A 21,004-nucleotide genomic window follows, 5' to 3' on the forward strand; every position below is an offset into this window, starting at 1 on the left:
AAGATGAAAAGGGTAAGGCTAAGATAAATGAATAAGCTGTAGAATAAGTGGTGCCTCTTGTGCCACAGAACCCCAACAGAAAGAAGCCATCAAGCAATGCACAAAGGGTGATACCTGCACCATTCCCTCAGAGACTGGTAAAACAAAAGAAGGAAGATCAATACAAGAAATTCATGGAGATGTTGCGTCAAATTCAGTTGAATATTCCTTTCATAGATGCCAGGTTATGCGAAGATGATGAAAGACCTAATTGCACGGAAGTTTGATTTTTAGGACCTATCCACAGTGACTTAGACGTAGACCTGCAGCGCAGTAGTGACCAGACCGATGGCTCAAAAGATGTCTGACCCAGGTAGCTTCACTATTCCATGCATGATTGGGAGTTACGCCTTTGAAAAGGCATTATGTGATTTGGGATCCAGCATAAATTTGATGCCTCTGGATGTATATACTAAACTGGGTACTGGTAGAGCTAGACCGACTTCGATGCTGCTGCAGCTGGCTGACCGCATGATAAAAAGGCCAACTGGGATTCTTGATGATGTGTTGGAGCAAGTGGAGAAGTTCGTGTTCCCTGCAGACTTTGTTATTCTGGACTGTTAGGTAGATGAGGAGATACCTATCATTTTAGGTAGGACATTTTTGGCCACTGGGAGAGCACTGATCAACTGTGAGACTGGGGAATTAAAAATGAGACTGAACGATGAAGAAGTCATATTCAATGTTCAACAATCTATGAGGAGACCCAGTGAATATGCTAATTGCTCTCTAGTAGAGGCAGTGGACGTGATCCTGTAAGAAGATGATGTGACCCTAAATGCTAAAGATCCATTAGAGGCACGTTTGACAAATTTAGAAGAGATGGATGGTGAAGGGTTAGCTGAGTGGGTCATGGCACTTGAAGGCCAAGGATTCTGGAAAAGGGAACCTCAGTTCGAGTCCCTTAAATTAGAAAAAAGGGCTACACCTCCAGCAAAGCCATCAGTAGAGGAACCACCCAAGCTGGAGCTGAAGACGCTCCCAGCTCACCTCAGGTACGTTTTCTTAGGCCCCAATTCTACTTTGCCGGTTATTATATCATCTGGGTTGCTAGATGTGCAGGTAGAACAACTCTTACATGTACTGCAGGAAAGCAAGACTTCCATTGGCTGGACCATGGCAGACATAAAGGATATCAGCCTAGCCTTCTGTATGCACAAGATTCTCTTAGAAGAAGGGCACAAACCTTCTAGAGAACATCAACGAAGGCTGAACCTGAACATGAAAGAGGTAGTAAAGAAGGAAGTGATCAACTGGTTAGATGCGGAAATCATCTTCCCCATCTATGATAGCAATTGGTCAGCCCTGTCCAATGTATGCCGAAAAAGGGGGAAGTGACTGTTGTGCAAAATGAGAACAATGAGTTGATCTCAACTCGTACAGTCACGGGATGACGGATTTGCATGGATTACTGAAAATTGAACACAGCCACCTGGAAGGGCCACTTCCTCTTGCCTTTCATTGACCAAATGTTGGACAGGCTGGCTGAGCGATCGCACTTCTGTTTCTTGGATGGATATTTGGGGTACAATCAGATATCAATAACTCCCAAATATAGAGAGAAAACATCCTTCACTTATCCGTATGGCATCTTCGCCTTTCGGAGAATGCCTTTTGGGCTTTGCAATGCACCGGTAACATTTCAACGGTGCATGTTAGCCATTTTCACAGACATGGTCGAGGATATTATGGAGGTCTTTATAGATGATTTCTCTGTGGTCGGAAATTCATTTGAGGACTGTCTTCACAACTTAAGAAGAGTGCTCAAAAGATGTGTGGAGACAAATTTAGTGTTGAACTGAGAGAAGTGCTATTTTATGGTACAGGAAGGGATAGTCCTGGGACATCGAGTGTCCAGTAAAGGAATTGAGGTCAACCATGCTATGGTTGACGTGATTGAAAAACTACCACCGCCCACTTCAGTCAAGGTAGTGAGAAGTTTCCTCGGGCACGCCGGGTTCTACAGGCGATTCATAAAAGATTTCTCCAAAATTGCTAACCCATTATGCAAACTCCTTGAAAATGATCATCCCTTTGGGTTTTCTAATGATTGCAGGTTGGCATTTGACGAGCTGAAGAAGAGATTGGTGACTGCACCCATCATTGTTGCACTCAACTGGGAGCAACCATTTGAGCTCATATGCGATGCAAATGACTATGCCATAGGAGCAGTCTTGGGGCAGCGAAAGGGTAAACTGATGCACCCGATTTATTATGCAAGCAGAAAGCTAAGCGGTGCACAACTCAATTACACTGTGACGGAAAAGGAGATGTTGGCTGTTGTTTTTGCATTCGACAAATTCAGGTCACACTTGATTGGCTCGAAAGTTATTGTTTACACTGACCATGCAGCAATTAGGTACCTGATAGAAAAGAAGGAGTCAAATCCACGCTTGATTCGCTGGGTTCATCTGTTACAAGAATTCGATCTGCAAATACGTGACCGAAAAGGTATAGAGAACCAAGTAGCTGACCCCCTCTCAAGGTTGGAAGGAGATGAAAAGAAGGTAGAGGTTGAAGATATAACAGAGACATTCCCGGATGAACAGTTACTGGCAATGACAATGGAGGAGACACCTTGGTATGCTGATATTGCTAATTATTTAGCAAGTGGTATTGTACCTCATGAACTCTCCCCAATACAAAAGAAAAAGTTCTTTCGTGATTGTCGGTATTATTATTGGGATGAACCTCTGTTGTTTAAAATATATGTAGATAACATGATCCGGCGGTGTATCCCCAAGAAAGATCAACATTCTATTTTGCAGGCTTGCCATGCTTTACCATATGGTGGACACTTTGGAGGAATTCGGACAACAGCTAAGGTGTTGGAGTCAGGCTTGTACTGGCCTACTCTATTCAAGGATGCCCATGCTTGGGTTAAAAGCTACGATGAATGCCAAAGAACTGGCAAGATATCTCGTAGACACGAGATGTTAATGACCACAATTCAAGAGGTGGAGATCTTTGACATGTAGGGGATTGACTTCATGGGGCCATTCGTCAGCTCTTATGGTAACAAGTACATATTGGTAGTAGTTGACTATGTCTCCAAGTGGGTCGAAGCGGTGGCTCTCCCGACCAATGATGCTAAAGAGGTACTAGGTTTTCTAAGGAAGAAAATTTTCACACGTTTTGGTACCCCAGGAGCTATACTCAGTGATGGCGGAACCCATTTTTGTAATAGAGCATTCGCACGGCTGTTGAAAAAATATGGATTTCATCATAAAGTGACCACCCCGAACCACCCACAATCAACCAGGCAAGTTGAAGTATCCAACAAGGAGATTAAAAGTGTCCTCACAAAAACAGTAAATGCAACAAGGACTGACTGGGCAAAGAAATTGGATGATGCATTGTGGGTGTACCGAACAACCTTCAAAACCCTAATTGGTATGTCACCGTACAAGTTGGTGTTTGTCAAGGCATGCCACCTCCTAGTTGAGCTAGAGCATAAAGCACTTTGGGCATTGCGGCAGTTAAATTTAGACATGGAGACAACAAGTAATAATAGAATCACTGGGTTACATGATCTCGAGGAATTCAGGTTCCAGGCCTTTGAGAGTGCTAGATTATACAAAGAAAGGATGAAATTAATGCATGAAAACACATCTTCGATCGAAACTTCAAACCTGGAGATTTAGTGTTGTTATACAACTCGAGATTGAGATTGTTTCCGGGTAAGTTAAAGTCCCGATGGTCAGGACCCTTCAGAGTGGTGCAAATGTTCTTAAGTGGAGCTGTAGAGATTGAATCAGAAGATGGGACAAACAAGTTCACAGTAAATGGGCAAAGGTTGAAACATTACCTTGAAATGGATGAAGAAAAAGGGGATAGAGTAGTAATCACTTTGGAAGAGCCCCAGTACGCGAATGAGGAGTGATGATCAAATGCTTGCGTCGTACCGCGACGTTAAATCAGGCGCTGCGTGGGAGGCAACCCATGAGTGTTGTTGTTAGTGTGTTCCCAAAAAAACAAAAAAACAATGCCAGCACTGCGACCGCGGCATGACCGTGGTAAACCGCGGTGGAAGGGAAACTTTCTGCCTAAAATTTTACATCACACCGCGACCGCGGTAAACCGCGGCGAGGGATAAACTTTCTGCCTCACAATTTTAAACCCACCGCGGCCATGGTGGACCGCGGTCGACCGCGGGGGTACCAGGTATTTTTCATTTTTTTCCGTTTTACTTGTTTTTTTCTTCTTCTTTTAATTTAATAACCCCCTATTATAACAAAACCCACCTCCCCCAAATATCAAAACAACCGACACCCTCTTCTCATTCTAATTCTTCATCTCCCTCTCTTCACAACCCTAACCCCCAAATCCCTTTTTCTTCTCCTTCTTCTTCTTCACTCACACTACCCCCATCTCCATTCCTCTCCTCTTTCCTCCCTTAAGGTATGATTCTAACCCTCCCTTCTCTTTTCTTTTTGTATTTTGTTGTTGTTTATGATAGTTTTAGGTTGATATGGTGTTGTAATTGTTGTAGATATTTTTGTAGTTTCTTCTCCTTGTTTTTTATATTTTTAATTTCATTTATGATAATGTTTGGTGAAAGGGCTATGTAATTAATGTTTGGAATGATGTTTGTTCGTGGGTGATTGAATGCCACAAGTGTGGAGTGTGTTGGTGTAGTTGTATACTTGATTTGGGAGTAGTTTTGATAGACTCATGAGGGCTAAATGTGTTTGGATAATGCCCCGCCCACAAGGTATTTTGGAAATTGCCCCAATGGAGATATAAGGAGCTATTGTGACATGGTTATGGTGAAGTCTGAGTAACCATCCATAGTCATACATTTTGCACACTCACTAATAGGCGTTTCGTTATTTGATAGGTGCGATGAGTTCAGCTAGAAAGAGACGAAACACCGGGACCTCCACTAGTGGACCGGGAGGCTCCTCACGAGCTAGGAGCCAAGACAGTGCACCTCAGTTCGATAGCACTCGGTTTGTATCGAGAGCAGCAGAGGATAGGTACAACCAGAAAGCAGCTAAGAAGTTACAACATGAAGTGCACATTGATCGAACGACTTTGGAGGTGGAATGCCCCAATATGTTTAATGAGCTGAGGCGGTGTCAGCTGGACATCTTCTTCAAGGTACCGGAGGAGGCTAATGTTCAACTAGTAAGGGAGTTCTATGAGAACTTTCCAGAACATGAGAATGGGGTCGTGACGGTGCGCAATACCCCGGTAAATGCATCCCTCGACACCATCCGCAAGGTATACCGGCTGCCAGTGTTTCTGGGTGAATTTGATCCTTATCGTACTTTTAGCGGTACAGGGCCTTATAGGGCACTCTTCTTGATACTATCTGTGTGCCAGATGGAGAACACCTATGGATAAAGCACATGATTACTCTCAACTCCCACTATTTGAATTGGAGGACAAGTGTTGGCTCACTATTGTCAACAGTCGATTGTTGCCATCCAGCAACATGACAGATGTTAATCTACCACGGACGTCCGCAATCCACTGTTTCATGTCCCACAGTGATTTTGATGTGGCTTGGCTCATCCATGGAGAGATGTTCATTAGATCACCTGAGCTAACCAAGGGCTACTACTTCCCTTCACTGATCACCCGGCTGTGCCGTATTGCTAGAGTCCATGAAGACCCTTGGGTTGATGGGAGATTGCCACTAAAATCCCCATTCCGGGCAAGAAAAATTGGAATTGGACAAGAGCCGGTGGTGAATGTTGATGACTCTAATGATGATTCAGCTGATGATGCTGACGTAGCTGCGGTTCCCCCTCCTCTGAGAGTTGATGTGGCAGGCCCATCACAGCCACACCGGAGCACTCGTATGACAGCTTTGGAGCAGGATATGGATGGGTTGCATACGTCAGTCACTGATTTGGGTGCCCGTGTTGATGCGGTGGCTGAGAAGCAAGTGAAGTCGGAGAAGAAATTCTTGGGCTGGTTAAGAGCGCTGGGACGTGCGTGCAACGTGAACCCAGACACTGTCTTCGATCAGGAGTGAGCCTTCAGGGAAGTTCCTTAACCTCGCTGTTCTTTAAATTTTTAAGCCATGGGAACATGTCTTCATTTTAAGTGTGGGGTGGGGGATACTTCATTGTATGTTTGTAATTGTAACAATTGACTGTTTGTTTTTACCTGTTTTGTCTTGCTTTGATTGTTTTGATGTAGAGTAATAGTTCATTAGGAAAGCTAAAATAGTAAGTGGCTTGTCCCGACGACGGATCTCTTTCGGCGGGGTTCTTGAGGGACTAAGTCGAAAAAAAGAAAATTTGGAATATGGAGACTCTTCCTGATGACGGATCCTTTAGACAATTTTCTTGAGGGAAGTAGTCTAGAGAAAAGACAAAAAAGATTTATTTTTTATTTTTTTAGGTAGTGTAGTAACTCCCCCTTGATTTTTCTTTGGGCCGCGGTTCTTTTCCAAGGGTTTAGCTTGAACCGGGTATAGGTAGTTTTTGTTTAATTTTGTTCTTTTTAGTTTTTAAATTAGGACTAATGGGCTACGAGCTAAATTCGAAGAAAAAAACCCTTAGCGTTGATATACCTGAGCACAATAGGCACTATAGTATAATGCCTAGCTTCATTGGTTGAATCCTGTTAGAGTGCCTTAAAATTGTACGTTTGTATCTAACTTTAACACTCAAAAGAGAATGTCTTGATAAAACCAATCCGGAGTGAGTCATGTGCCATGTGTGTGTGAGTTTTATAGTGTTCCATGTTTCATATTTGATGCCCAGAACTTACCCTGTGTGTTTGCAAAGCGAAATAGTAGTTTCTTTCAGTTTTAGAAGTGATATAGGCATTTCTTTGTTGATCCAGACATATAAAGTAAACCCACCTGAAAGCAATACATCTTAGTTTACCCCGTTGAGCCTATAAGCCTATTTCTTTGGCAACCACATTGCGAACCTTACCCAATCGTTTGAATAGCTTGTCGTTTGAACCCTTTTACCCCCCAATAAGCACTTGAATGGTAGTGGAAATATGCAAAAGCAAAAGTGTGGGGTGGTGGTTTGGTTTTTGAGTGGAACCATTGAGATAGAGAAAAAGTGTGGAATTTTGAAGCATAAAAGAAAAAGCACCACGAAAAAAATATATGGGTTATAAATAATTATAATGGTTGATAAGTGGTGGCTTGTACAAATTGCACCTAATGGATGAGGATGTTTTAAACAAATGAGGTGAAGTGTTGGTTGGCACAACTATGATCTTTAAGTTTAATGTAATTGTATTAAAAGTGCTTAGGGAGGTTAGTCACTATATCTAAATATATCCTACCCGTCCCTTAGCCTACATTACAACCAAGTAAAGTCCTATTGATCTTAGACTGAATGGGCTCAAGTAGTAAAGTATTACACTACGGGCAAGCCTATGGTGCATCTTTGTGGCATGTGAACGTTCTTTTTAAGAGTGAGCGAATTTTGTCTATCTTAGTTCCTACTTGTTCTATTTATCATTATATGTGGAACTACTCTCTTGTGTGATGTGAGGGCATGTGATTCACAAAGGAAAGGTAAGTCTTGACTCTTGTATAGAGTAGTTTGAGTAAGTGTAAATGTTGCATGGTACAAAAGGTTTGACTCTTGAGGTAAAGGTTGTTCACTACTAGGTGCAACTTTTGTAAAATGTTTATGGTGTTAGTCATTAAGAGAAAAGCTTAGGGAAGGAATTTTGATGGAGTGTGGTGGATTGCTCGAGGAGTAGCAATAATTTAAGTGTAGGGTGTTGATAGTAGGCTATATAGTTGATATTTATGCCTTAATATGACCATACTTTGTCGTTATTTTATAGATAAATTGCCAACAAAATGCTCTAAATAGTGTTCTTTTGTTTAGCAGGGAATACTATATGAGAGGAAGTAGCATGAAGTGTTTTGGAGGCAATAATGTGAAGAAAAACACCCACTCGAGAAGTACCCGAACACAAAGAAGCATAAATGGCCTGGGCAAGAAGGCCACCGCGACCGCGATAGATTAACAACGTAAGTCAGAAAGGTCAGCATTCACCGCAGTCGACCGCGGTTGGCCACTACCGCGATGCACTGTTCACGCTACTGGAAAGTTTGAGGACCAAAGTGTAAATTCGGGGAAACTTTTGTAAAACCCTTATATGCTTTAGAAACTCTCCCAAGATTGGGGGGAAGCTAATTTTAGACTACTTTTGGAGGCAAGAACAAGAGTGAGAAGATCAACCAAACTTTAGAATTTTTCTATCTCTTTTTAATTCTTGCAATTTTACATTATGAACAATTTAGTAGTTTTTTCTTATTTTGTTATGAGTAGCTAAATATTTATCTAGGGTTGAAGGAACCAATTGTCGGTTGAAGTTTTGACTCAAGTTGTTATAATCGAGCCGGATTTATGATATGATTGTTCAACTACGTTTTGTATGGTGATTAATTGAATGGGCCCTTGATTAATCGTGTCTAATTATCTTATATTGCTTGAGAAAGAATATTAGGTTAGATAGCTGTGGAACAACGTCACTTTTTGGTAATTGAAGAGATTCATTACTTGAACTTAAAAGTGGGTTTGGAGATAACAAAACTAAGGTGGAATAATTTAGAGTTGCATAACTATTGTTAGCTAGAGTAGTTCGAGAGAATGCTCTAGTAAATTATTGTAGTTGATCAAGAGATAATTACGATAACCGTAACTCTTAATCCTCATAGAGTATTACGACGAGATTATAGCGGAAGAGTCATGACCTAAACTAGCAATTGGGGAAATCACTACCCTAGACATTTTTACCATTGAATTATCTTTGTTTTATCTTACTGTTGTTTTTAATAGTAATTGAAGTAGTTAAACAAAAAACCAATCTTTATTGATCAAAAATCTTGCATCTAGAGATTGATTGAGTTGATAATAACATTGGCGAAGAGTGTAATAGATAGGTTAGTTCCATGAGGATTCGATTCCGTGCTTAAAACCGGATTATATTTGCAGCAACCGCTTTGTCCTTTAAAAGGCATAGCTGGGCGTTATCATCTTCGTACAGCTCAGTCCAGGCAAAAGAGTTATGCCGATCGTAAGGTTCGAGATTTGACATTCATGGTCGGTGAGCGGGTATTGCTTCGGGTGTCGCCTATGAAGGGCGTGATGAGATTTGGAAAGAAGGGCAAGCTTAGCCCTAGGTTCATAGGCCCGTTTGAGATTCTTGATCGAGTGGGAGAGGTGGATTACAGACTTGCGTTGCCGCGCAGCTTATCAGTTGTGCATCCAGTGTTTCATCTGTCCATGCTTTGGAAGTATCATGATGATCCATCCCACGTGTTAGACTTCAGCACTGTCCAGTTGGACAAGGACTTTCTTATGAGGAGGAGCCGGTAGCTATTCAAGACCGGCAGGTTCATCAGTTGAGATCGAAGAGCTTTCCTTCTGTTCGTGTTTAGTGGAGAGGTCAACTTACTAAGGCATCGACCTGGGAGTCCGAGTCTGTTATGAGGAGCCATTATCCCCATCTTTTCCCCGACTTAGGTACTTCCTTCTTATGTCCATTCGAGGACGAACGATTGAATTCTGTGTTTCAAGGCCTTAAAAACCTCTTTCAGCATAACCTCGATTTGCGTGCACAATCCGGGCACATAGCCGGGAAGCCATTATGTGAAATCTGTGAAAAATGATAAATTTTGACCTTAAAATGCATTTAAGTTGACTTCGATAAATTTTGGGTAAACGGATGCGGACCCATGATTTGACGGTCCCGGAGGGTCCACGGAAAAATATGGGACTTAGGCGTATGCCCGGAATCGAATTCCGATGTCCCAAACTCGAGAAATGAATTTTTAAAGAAAATTATTTTCTGGAATTATTTATGAGTTTTGGAAATGAAATGTGTTTGAAATTTGATGGTATCAGCCCCACATTTTAGTTCCGGAGCCCGGTATAGGTCTTGTGTGTGATTTAAGATAAGTCTGTGAAATTTGGTAAGAAACGAACTTGAGATGACGTGAAACGGACCGTATTTGAGAAAATTGGAAAATTTGAAGTTCTTAGGTGATTTCATGATTTTGATGATAAATTCATAGCTGTTGATGTTATTTTGGCGATTTGATCGCACGAGTAAGTCCGTAGGGTGTTTTTGAGCTAGTATGCATGTTTGGTTTGGAGCCCCGAGGGCTCAGGTGAGTTTCGGATAGGTCTCAGAAGGTTTTTGAACTTATAAAAGTTGCAGGTTTTTCAGTTTCTGGTGTTCTGGTGTGTTCTTCTTTGCGTTCGCGGAAGGACTCTCACGAACACAAAGGGTAAGTCAGGCTGATGGAATTTTCCTTCTACTCGAACACTAGATACAGGACGCGAACGCGAAGCCTTGGGGGTGCTTCCCTTCGCAAACGCGGACCTGCTATCGCGAACGCGAAGGCCTTTGGGCATGGGCAAGGGGAAAGAGATTTTGTTCTACGCGAACGCGGCCACTGACCCGCAAACATGAAGGCTCGAGGAGTCAAAGCTCCGTGAACGCGAGCCTGTGATCGCGAACGCGATGGTTAATTGGGCTTGACCCATCGCAAATACGACAGACCCATCACGAATGCGATGAAGGTCTGCCCAGTAATTTTTAAACAGTAGCAGAACATACGGGATTTCACCAAAATTTCATAACTTCCTCTTCCAAACTCCAAATTGGGTGATTTTTGAAAGAGAACTTCACCATAAATCCATAGGTATGTAAGCTTAGACTCATTTTCTTTAATTTCCATTAACACCCATTAGATTTCTAGGCATAAAACTTGTTCTTAAGGGAAGAAAATTAGAGATTTGAATAGAGTTAGGGCTTTTTGTATAATTGAGATTTAGACCTCGTTTTGGGGTTGAATTTTGGAACTAATTACATATTCGGGCTCGTGGGTGAATGAGTGATCGGGTTTTGGTCCGAACCTCGTATTTTGACCAAGCGAGCCCGAGGTCGATTTTTGATTTTTTGGGAAGAATGATAGAAAATCTATATTTAAGCATTGGAATTGGATTGTTTAGCGTTTATTGATGTTATTGAGTCGATTATGTCTAGATACAATTGACTTGGAGCCAAATTTAAAAGGAAAAACAATGTTTGAGGCTTGAGTTGGCCGTGGAAGTTTGAGGTAAGTGTTTGGTCTAATCTTCACTTGAGGGATTAGGAGTTGTGTCCTATTTTCTATGTGTTACTTGTTTAGTACGACGTATAGGCATGGTGACGAGTGTCTAAACGTTGGTGTCAAGCATGACCGTGAGTCTTAAAGTGAAATTGTTGTGTTCTTAATAAATGCTACGGATGCCTAAGTTGTTGATTCACTGTGTAGAGCAAGGATTATGATTATTCTCGTGGAAATTGCTTATGATTGAGTATTGGTGCTAGTTGAGGTAGTTAGATGTTGGAACAAGTTTGGTTATAGATGATTTTCCCTTGCGAGGACGTATTTACTTATATTGTTGATTCCCTTGCCGGGATAATGTTGTTTCTTTAATTATCCCTTGCCGGAACTCTCGTTGTGATTGGTGTTGAACTGTATATGTGGATCGGGTTGCGCACCGCAACAATAATATAACTGGACCGGGTTGCACTCCGCAACAATGATATAATTGGATCGGGTTGCACGCCGCAACAATAATATAATTGGATCAGGTTGCACGCCGCAACAATAATATAATTGGATTGGGTTGCACACCGCAACAATGATATAATTGGATCGGGTTGCATGCCGCAACAATAATATAATTGGATCGGGTTGCACGCCGCAACAGTGATATTATGTTTTGGATCGGGTTGCGCGCCGCAACAATAACTAGTACAAAGTGTTTATAGATTGGTCGCAAGTTCCTTATTGTTTTGCTGTAAATTCTAAATTGTCCTTATGTTTTTTTCTTAAATTACTGTTGGTAATGATATTCCCCCGCAGCATGTTCCCCCTCCCATCTTTACCTGTTTAGTTCTGTTTCATTTCCGTTGTATACTATATAACTGCATAGGTTTATTTGGTAGTCTGATCCTAGCCTCGTCACTACTTCGTCGGGGTTAGGCTAGACACTTACCAGCACATGAGATCGGTTGTGCTGATACTACACTCTACATTATGTGCAGATCCAGGGGCGGCAGCTTTTGGTCCGTAGCTTTGGGTGGCTTCCATCAGTCCAGTCAGAGATCCCGAGGTAGTCCTGCAGGTGTCCGCTGGCCCGGCGTCCTCTTCTATCTTTATATGTATTCTGTTTTCATTTACTTTAAAGACAGATTGTACCTTTCTTTCAAGACATTTGTATGTATTATTCGTAGATGGTCCGTGATATTATGACACCGGATTCCGGGTAGGATTTATGTTGGTATTGCCATACTGGTTTTTGGCTAAGTTATCTGATTTCATCTTCCGCATGTATTTATTTATCGTTAATATTTGACTGTTGATCGCATGTTAATTTTAATTGTTAAAAAGGGCTAAATAAAAGAGTTAGCGATTCTATAATACGTGGCTTGCCTAGCTTTCACGAGTAGGTGCTATCACGACTCCCGAGGATGAAAAATCCGGACCGTGACAGTTCTGCATGATAACTGAATCAGAACTATATTTTTTTAAGCAAACTTGAAATGTGAATAGGTTAATTTTTACTTGTTAGCAGGACGGGACCATCACATAAATTTTTACACAATTTAAATATGTTTAGTCATTGATATAAAAATATAGTCATTAAATATGTGCTCATTTAGTCAAAATATAAGATCTAAGCAAGATTACTATCCTGGAAGGTTAATTAATTTTCTAGATTATAATTCTGGAAGGTTAATTACTTTTTGTTCTTTTTGGTATTACTAGTGATCCATTCTTGGTAAGACAACCAATCTCTGAAAAATCAAGATATTACCTCGATTTAGACCAACACAATTTTTCTTTTCTTAGTCGTTATATGCATTTTTAACTTACAAAATACTCCTTCTTCATATCTATATATACCGGCGCTGCTATTGGCATAACAACCGGTACACCATAGATTAGCCCAACTCAATCCTCTCGTACTAGGGTTGGCTCCTCACAGTTCTCCCTTTAACACCAACGGTAAATAGGAACCGAATTGTCTCACGACGTTCTAAACCCAACTATATCTATATATACTGCTGATATTAGTACTATCAACTCACTCTAGTCTTCACTCCTTCTTTCACTCTAGTCTTTATTGTGATGTATAATATTTTATTTCTCTAAGGCTTCCCTTTTGTTATCAACAAGCTTCATTGAGTGGCAATTCTCTTATACAGGTATGTGTAAAATATATCTAAAATATTTGAAGATCTCTAATAACCAAAAAAAATAAATAGATACTTTTTTATTCATTCATGTGTTTTTATTAGAAATTATATATATATATATGCGCGCGCGCAATTCAAACGTGATGAAAATAAACTAAAGTGATTTAATTCTATTTTACTCCAAATTAAGTTTGTCCACTTCATATGATCGAACCTTTTTTCTTTTCTTGAACTTTTGTTTCAAATCTCTTAATTAAGTTGATTTTCTTTCTGACTCACCGAGAGGGAACGAAAAAAAACTATTTAGGTCCTAATAAAATCATAAATTCAATTTTACGGGATTATCTAGGTATTAAACCTTAAACATAATTTTTTTTTCCAAAAGTGGACAAAGCAGTGAAAGTAGGTTAAGGAATGACCTCAATCAATAATTCTCGACTGTCATCATGAGATCTGGAGAATAAATAATATATAATTTTCCAGAGATAAGAGATTCCATAAACTGAAACAAACGATTGATTTCATGATTCGAGATGACAAATTTTCATTATACAACATGCATCCGCTTTCTTTTTTCAACAATTAAATGAAGTTGGTTTGGAACTTCTAATGTAAATTAAATACCGTTATGTTTTTTTATTATGCAGATTGTATAGGGTCCAAGTTCAATAATAAGGGAAGAATGCAATATGAATACTGCATGAAGATCGGATTGAATGCTATTTGTAGGTCCTGAAAAATGAAGACACTCGTTCAACACGAAATTTGCATCTTGTCAATTCTTATTGTGGTTAATCATGGCAAGGAAGAGCTTTAAAATAAAATAAAAATTGAGATAATGTTTTTCAAAAATATGCGTTCTGGGGAGGTCACATTCTATAATAAGCAGAAAGCACTTGGTAAGAGAGCAAAGAACGTTTCTAATTTATGTAGAAATGAGATTGTAATTATTATTATTTTGATTAATGGTGAATTATTTCTATTTGGTGATCCAGATGCTAAATCGATTATGGACTGATTTTTAAATGGAAAATAATCATTTGTGCTTATGTCAAGCTACAAAATGATATATGAGAAGACTAGTTGTCATAAAAAATGGATAAGTTAGAAAAACGAAAAAAAAAGGCAGTGGTTGATGAGGAAAAAGGAAAGCAATTGAAGATAATCCCGCACACTCTACATTACAGATTTTCAATGCGTCTAATATGAAAAACCTTGAGAAATTGAATCAAAAGATCGACAAATTGAAAGACAATTTCTTAACCAATTCTCTTTCAAGTTCTTCGATCTCTTGATCTAATTTCTCAAATTTTTTCAAATCAATTGCCGTGAAAATCTTCAGTGTAGAGTATGAGGAATTACTTTCAATTGGTTTTCGTTTTTCCTCATCGTCTACTACTTTTTTTTCTTTTCCATTTTATCTTTCTTTTTACAACCACTACCCTTCATATATTACTCTACAACTTGACAAATGCTCTAATGATTGTTTTGAATTAAACAATCAATCGACAATCGATTCAACATTTGGATTGCCAAACAGAAATGTCTCATACTAATAAAAAATAATAATAATTGTAATCTCAATTCCACATAAACTAGAAATGTCCTTTGCTTTTCTGCACAGTGCTTTTTGCATAATTAGAACATGACCTTCTCAGAACGCTTATTTTTGATAAACTTTATCTTGATTTTTCTTTTATTTTGAAATCTCTTCCTTTCCATGATTACGACAATCAGAGATGAAAGATATAAATTTCTAGTTCAACGAGTGTCTGAGTTAAGCTATCGTTTTGTCTCAATCAATGAAGAAAGCCTCATTTGAATAAATTCACATATTTCAGAATTCTAAACTACAAAACCAACGGATTTTACATTGGGAGAACAAGATCTGCATCAACAACCCCAATAGTTTGGAAGATATTATGGGAAAAGGTTTTAGGACCGGTGTATCCCATACATACTCAAGTTTATTCGAAGTATCCAATCATGGGCAGAGCCAGGGCGCAAAAGGGAGTTTGCGGGGTTCGTTCGCCAAAAAATTACATTATATATACTAGGTCAAAATAATATTTTATGTATATATAGTAGATGTTGAATCCCCTTAGCTTCTTCATATATTTTCTTCTTTATATATTTGAATCCCTCACTAAAATATTGGCTCCGCTCCTAATCCCAATGATTTGAATCTTGAATTAGAGTGAGTATCTATTCCAGTATAAAACAAAAAATTTATAGTAAAATTTAGCTTCCAAGTCTTGCTAGCTACAAGGACCCTTAATTTAATAAGATTAGTTTTCTTCCTTTAATTTTCTTTTGAATTGACTAAAATGCCTGAAGTTTACATGTTAAAATTTATTTCGATAGCGGTAGATGTTTCTTTTTGCTCTGTCAATGTATGTATATAACTTGTTTATGGTTCTTTGATTATATCAATTACGCCATATTGTAGCGTATCCCTATCATTCAACCAACAAACAAAGATATGATGGGCCCTATGAGATACCTTGTACTACAGGAAGGCAACGGCCGTACCACTATTTACTGCCCTTATGCACTACATACAAAAACAAGAAGCCTATACCGTGCATACACACCATTACATATACAATAACCTACCAACCAAAAGAAGCTTTTCACTAGAAAGTATTCTTCCTATTCATATGCCTTAGTGATACTATCTGGATGTAATCCAATCTGTAAGGTCCAACAGCAGCAGAAAGTACATACAGTAAAAACTATCTGAAATTGATAAACCCTCCGGATGTGTGATGACACCATTACAACACTAGGTTTAACAACTCAACCAAAGTCCGAATTGATCCGATTCAATCCGAATCACACCGGGCCTCCGGGACCCCATCCAAGTATACCAATAAGCTCCAAAATATATAACGGACCTACCCGAGGACAAAAATCACATCAAACAACTTCGATTCTCCAAATCGCAGCCCAATTCAAGCCTATTGAAACTATGAACATCCGACTTCTGAAACCTACACCTTATCATGCCAAAACAACTCCGATTGATCTCAAAATTTGCATACAAGTCATAAATAATATAACAGACCTATTCCAACTTCTATAATTAAAATACGATCCCGATATTAATAAAGTCAACTCCCGGCCAAACTTCTTAACCTTCCAAACCTTCAAATTTTTAGCTTTCACCGATTCTAGCCAAAACGACCTCTAATCTAAATCAACATCTGGACAAACTCCTAGGTCCAAAACAATCATACGAACCCCTTGGAACCTTCAAATCTTGATTTCGAGATCGTTTACTCGAAATGTTAACTCAAGTCATACTTGGCCACCTTAGGTCACTATTAAGGAACTACGTTCCCATTTCAACCTAAACCCCGCAAGTCATAAAGCACTAAAAGTACATACGAAGAGTCTTAATTAGGGGAAAAAGGGATCTAGAAAGTAAAATGACCGGTCGGGTCATTACAACCATGGTATATGTTATTCCCCGATGACATAGTTCTGATTGATGAGATGCGAAGTGGTTTTAACGAGAGGTTGGAGGTTTGGAGACATGCCCTTGTGTCTAAGGGTTTCAAATTGAGCAGGACTAAGAAAAATGACTAGTCAGGCTATTACATTCTCTACCTAACAAACTTTCATCCTTGAATGAGTCTAGAATAATAACTGGAGTGCCGAATAAGTGCAAATATCTACTCCTCATGTCCTCCTCGGCATCCCGAGTTGATTCCTCGACTGGTTGACCCCTCCACTGGACCTTTACCGCAACAATCTTCTTGGGAGGCAAAGCAAGCTCATAAGCAACCTCCCCAATCGCCTCAACACCTCAAGTGGGCTAATAAACCTTGGGCTCAACTTGACCTTCTTCCCGAACCTCATGATGCCCTTCATCGGTGAGTCTTTCAAGAGAACATTCTCGCATATTATGAATGATAAATCACGCGCCTTCTGATCTGTGTAGCTCATCTGTCTGGGTTGTGTTGTGCAAAGCCGCTCCTGAATCAACTTTACCTTCTCCCAGGCATCCTTCACTAAATCAGTGTCATATAACTTAGCCTCACCATGCTCAAACCATGAGATGGGTGAACGACGTCGCCAACCATATAAAGCCTCAAATGGAGCCATCTCGGTGCTGCACTGATAAATGTTGTTGTAAGCAAACTTGGCCAAGGGCAAGAATCTATTCCACTACCCTATGAAGTAGACGACATATGCTCTGATCATATCCTCTAGAATCTAAATTGTCCACTCCAACTGCCCGTCGATCTATGGATGGAAAGTTGTGCTGAGCTCTACTCGATACCCAACTCATTTTGCATTGCTCTCCAGAAATGCAAAGTGAACTGAAGGACTCTATCTGATATGGTAGAATCAGGCACACCATGTAACCAAATAATCTCCTGAATGTAAATTTGGGCCAACCTCTCTAAAAGTAAGTAGTCACCACCGAATAAAAGCTGCCGACTTGGTAAGCCTGCTTACAATGACCCAAACGACATCAAACTTCATCTACGTCCGTGGTAACCCAACAACAAATTCCAAGTGATGCGCTCCTAATTCCACTCTGGTATAACCATCTGTTGTAGTTGGTCACCTGACCTTTGGTGCTCATACTTGACTTGCTGGCAATTTGGACATTTCACCACATACCCATCTATGTCCTTCTTCATCCGTCGCCACTAATAATGCTGCCTCAGATTGCGATACATCTTCGTAGCACCTATATGAATAGAATATCGAGAACTGTGCGCCTCCTCTAGAATTTTCTACCATAATCCATCAACATTAGGAACACATAGGTGACCCTGGAGTTATAGAACACCACCCTCACCAATAGTAACCTCCTTGGTACCACCCTAAAGTACTGTCTCTCTGAGAACCAACAAGTGTGGATCATCCTACTAATGAGTCTTGATCCTCTAAAGTAATGAAGATTGAGCCACAACACATGCAAGAATGCGACTGCGATCTAAAATAACTAACCTCACAAGTTTGTTAGCTACAGACTGAATGTCCAAAGCCAATGGCCTCTTCTCTGCCGAAATGAAGGCCAAACTACCCATACTCTCGGCCTTTCTGCTCAAGGCATCCACAATCACATTCGCCTTGCGTGAATGGTAAAGGGTGGTAATATCATAGTCCTCTAGTAACTCAAGCCACATGTGCTGCCTCAAATTAAGGTCCCTCTACTTAAACAAATACTGCAAGCTGCGATGATCAATGTAAACCTCTAGGACACCCTATAGAGATAATGCCTCCAGATTTTGGGAGCATGAACTATCGCGGCCAACTCCAAATCATGCACAGGGTAATTTTTCTCGTGGGGCTTCAACTAAGGTGAAAATAACTCGCCCCTCCTACATCAATACATAACCCAAGCTAATGCGCAAACAATACACATTGTACATCCTCAAACCGGAGGACAACACTAACACTGGTGTTGTAGTCAAAACGGCCTTGAGCTTCTGAAAGCTCGCCTCACAATTGTCAGACCATCCAAACGGAGCACCCTATTGGGTCAATCTAGTCAAGGGTGCTGCAATAGACGAGAAACACTCCACGAGCCAATGATAATAACCTTCTAACCCCAAGAAACTCCAAATCTCGGCCGTTGTGGTGGGACGAGGCCAACCCTAGACTACCTCAATCTTCCTGGGATGCACATTAATTCCCTCATCTGACACAACATATCCCAAGAAAGCCACGAAATCCAACCAGAACTCGCAATTGGAGAACTTAGCATAAAGCTTCTGGTCCCGCAAGGTCTGAAGCACTAAACTCAAATGATGCTTGTGCTCCTCCATACTACGGGAGTAGATCAATATGTCATCAATGAGACAATGATAAATGAATCAAGATACGATATGAACACTCGGTTCATCAAATCCATAAACGGCGCCGGGGCGTTAGTCAAGGCGAATGACATTATTAAAAACTCACAATGGCCATATATAGTCCGAAAAGCCGTCTTTGAGATATCCAAAGCACGAATCTTTAGCTGATGATACCCAGATCTCAAGTCGATCTTAGAGAACACCCAAGCACCCTACAACTGGTTAAGAAAATCATCAATGCGCGGTAACAGGTACTTATCCTTGACAGTGACTTTGTTCAACTGGCGGTAATCAATCCACACCGGCATACTCCCATCCTTCTTCTTCACAAACAACACAGGTACGCTGCAAGGCGACACTCTAGGTCTAATGAACCCCTTCTCAAGCAACTCCTGAAGCTACTCTTTTAACTTTTTTAGCTCCTTGGGAGCCATATGATAAGGCGAAATAGAAATAGGCTGGGTTCTTGGAACCAAATAAATGCCGAATCGATATCCCGATCCGGCAACATACAAGATAGCTCAACAGGAAATACATTAGAAAACTATCGTACCACCGGCACCGAATCTAAAGCGGGAGTCTCTACAGTAGTATCCCAAACAAAGGCTAAGTAGGCCAAACAACCTTTCTCAACCATATGTCGAGCCTTCAAGAAATAAATAACCTGGAGGGAAGTACTGACAAACGAACTCCTCTACTCTAATCTGGGCAACTCAGGCATCGTCAAGGTAACAATCCTAGCATAGCAATAAAGAATGGCACGATATAGGGATAACCAGTCCATGCCCAAGATAACCTCGAAATCAACTATATCGAGCAATAGAAGATTCGCTCAGGTCTCATATCCATAGAAAGTCACCATACAGGACCATTAGACCCAATCTACAACAATATAATCACCCACTAGCAAGTACACATATAAAGGAATGCCCAACAACTCGTCGGACACATCCAGATAATGAGAAAATAGAGAAGAAACATAGGAGTAAGTAGACCCTACATCAAATAATACTGAGGCATTCCTACGACATACATAAATAGTACCTATGATCACTACATCGAAGGAGATTACCTCTGGCTTGGCAGGGATTGCATAGAATCTAGATGGAGCACCTCCTGATTGGTATCGACCTCTAGGATGACTCCTACGCACCTGACCTCTGCCTCTGGCCGAACAGGCATGGGCTGATAGTCCTATTTCTTGGCCTTTTCCCAAAGTCTGGGACACAAGCTCTTCACGTGGCCAAGATCCCCATACTCAATAAGGCCCCTCAGAACGTTGGACTGCTGACATGAAGTCTGACCCTGATGGCCTGAATACCCAATAGAGGAACCTGAAATAGTTGGCGGGCAATAAGTACTCTCTAGAATGGCTCTAAAGTAGGGTCGTGCTGGAGCACTCTGAGCTGGCAGTGGTGCTGACTTCATAGGCCTACTAGATTGACCCCTCATAAACTCACCTTTGCCCCCAGGTGGGGCATCATTGAATCCTCTAAACTGATACAGTTACTTGCCCTTCAGTGCAAACTCTCCTATGCAGTTACAAATATGCTCGATCCTCGGAGATATATCCACAACTTGATGAATGAAAGTCCCCATCTCTACCTCACGGGCCATAGGAACCTAAATTTCAGAGTGTAGACGTGTAATGAACCTCTGCACCATATCTGCATCCGTGGGGAGTATAATTGATGCGTGGTAAGACAAATCAGTGAATCTCACCTCATAGTTAGTGACAGACATATGACCCTGACAGAGTCACTCAAACTGACCCCGAAGCTCATCTCTCTCAGAAGGTGGTATGTATTTCTCCAAGAACAGATATGTAAAATGATCCCAAGTCAAGGGAGGTGAACTTGCTAGCCTTCTAAGAAGATAGCCTGCCACCATCTGCGGACCTCGCCTTCAAGATGAAAGGTGGTGAAGTCCACCTCATTGGACTATAATAT

General features: G+C 40.6%; 2 protein-coding genes across 2 annotated transcripts; both read left to right on the forward strand.

Moving 5' to 3' along the window:
- Nucleotides 1–327: 327 nt before the first annotated feature.
- LOC138868363 (uncharacterized) lies at nt 328–798 on the forward strand. The gene is made up of 2 exons (XM_070145914.1): nt 328–555; nt 604–798. The coding sequence occupies exons 1-2, from the start codon at nt 328–330 to the stop codon at nt 796–798; spliced, it is 423 nt and encodes a 140-aa protein (XP_070002015.1).
- Nucleotides 799–861: 63 nt separating this feature from the next.
- Nucleotides 862–3,017, forward strand: LOC138868364 (uncharacterized). Its single transcript, XM_070145915.1, has 2 exons — nt 862–1,337; nt 2,096–3,017. The coding sequence occupies exons 1-2, from the start codon at nt 862–864 to the stop codon at nt 3,015–3,017; spliced, it is 1,398 nt and encodes a 465-aa protein (XP_070002016.1).
- The last annotated feature ends 17,987 nt before the right edge of the window (nt 3,018–21,004 follow it).

Source organism: Nicotiana sylvestris, chromosome 5 (genome assembly GCF_000393655.2).
Source record: "Nicotiana sylvestris chromosome 5, ASM39365v2, whole genome shotgun sequence".
NCBI classification, from domain to species: Eukaryota; Viridiplantae; Streptophyta; class Magnoliopsida; order Solanales; family Solanaceae; genus Nicotiana; species Nicotiana sylvestris.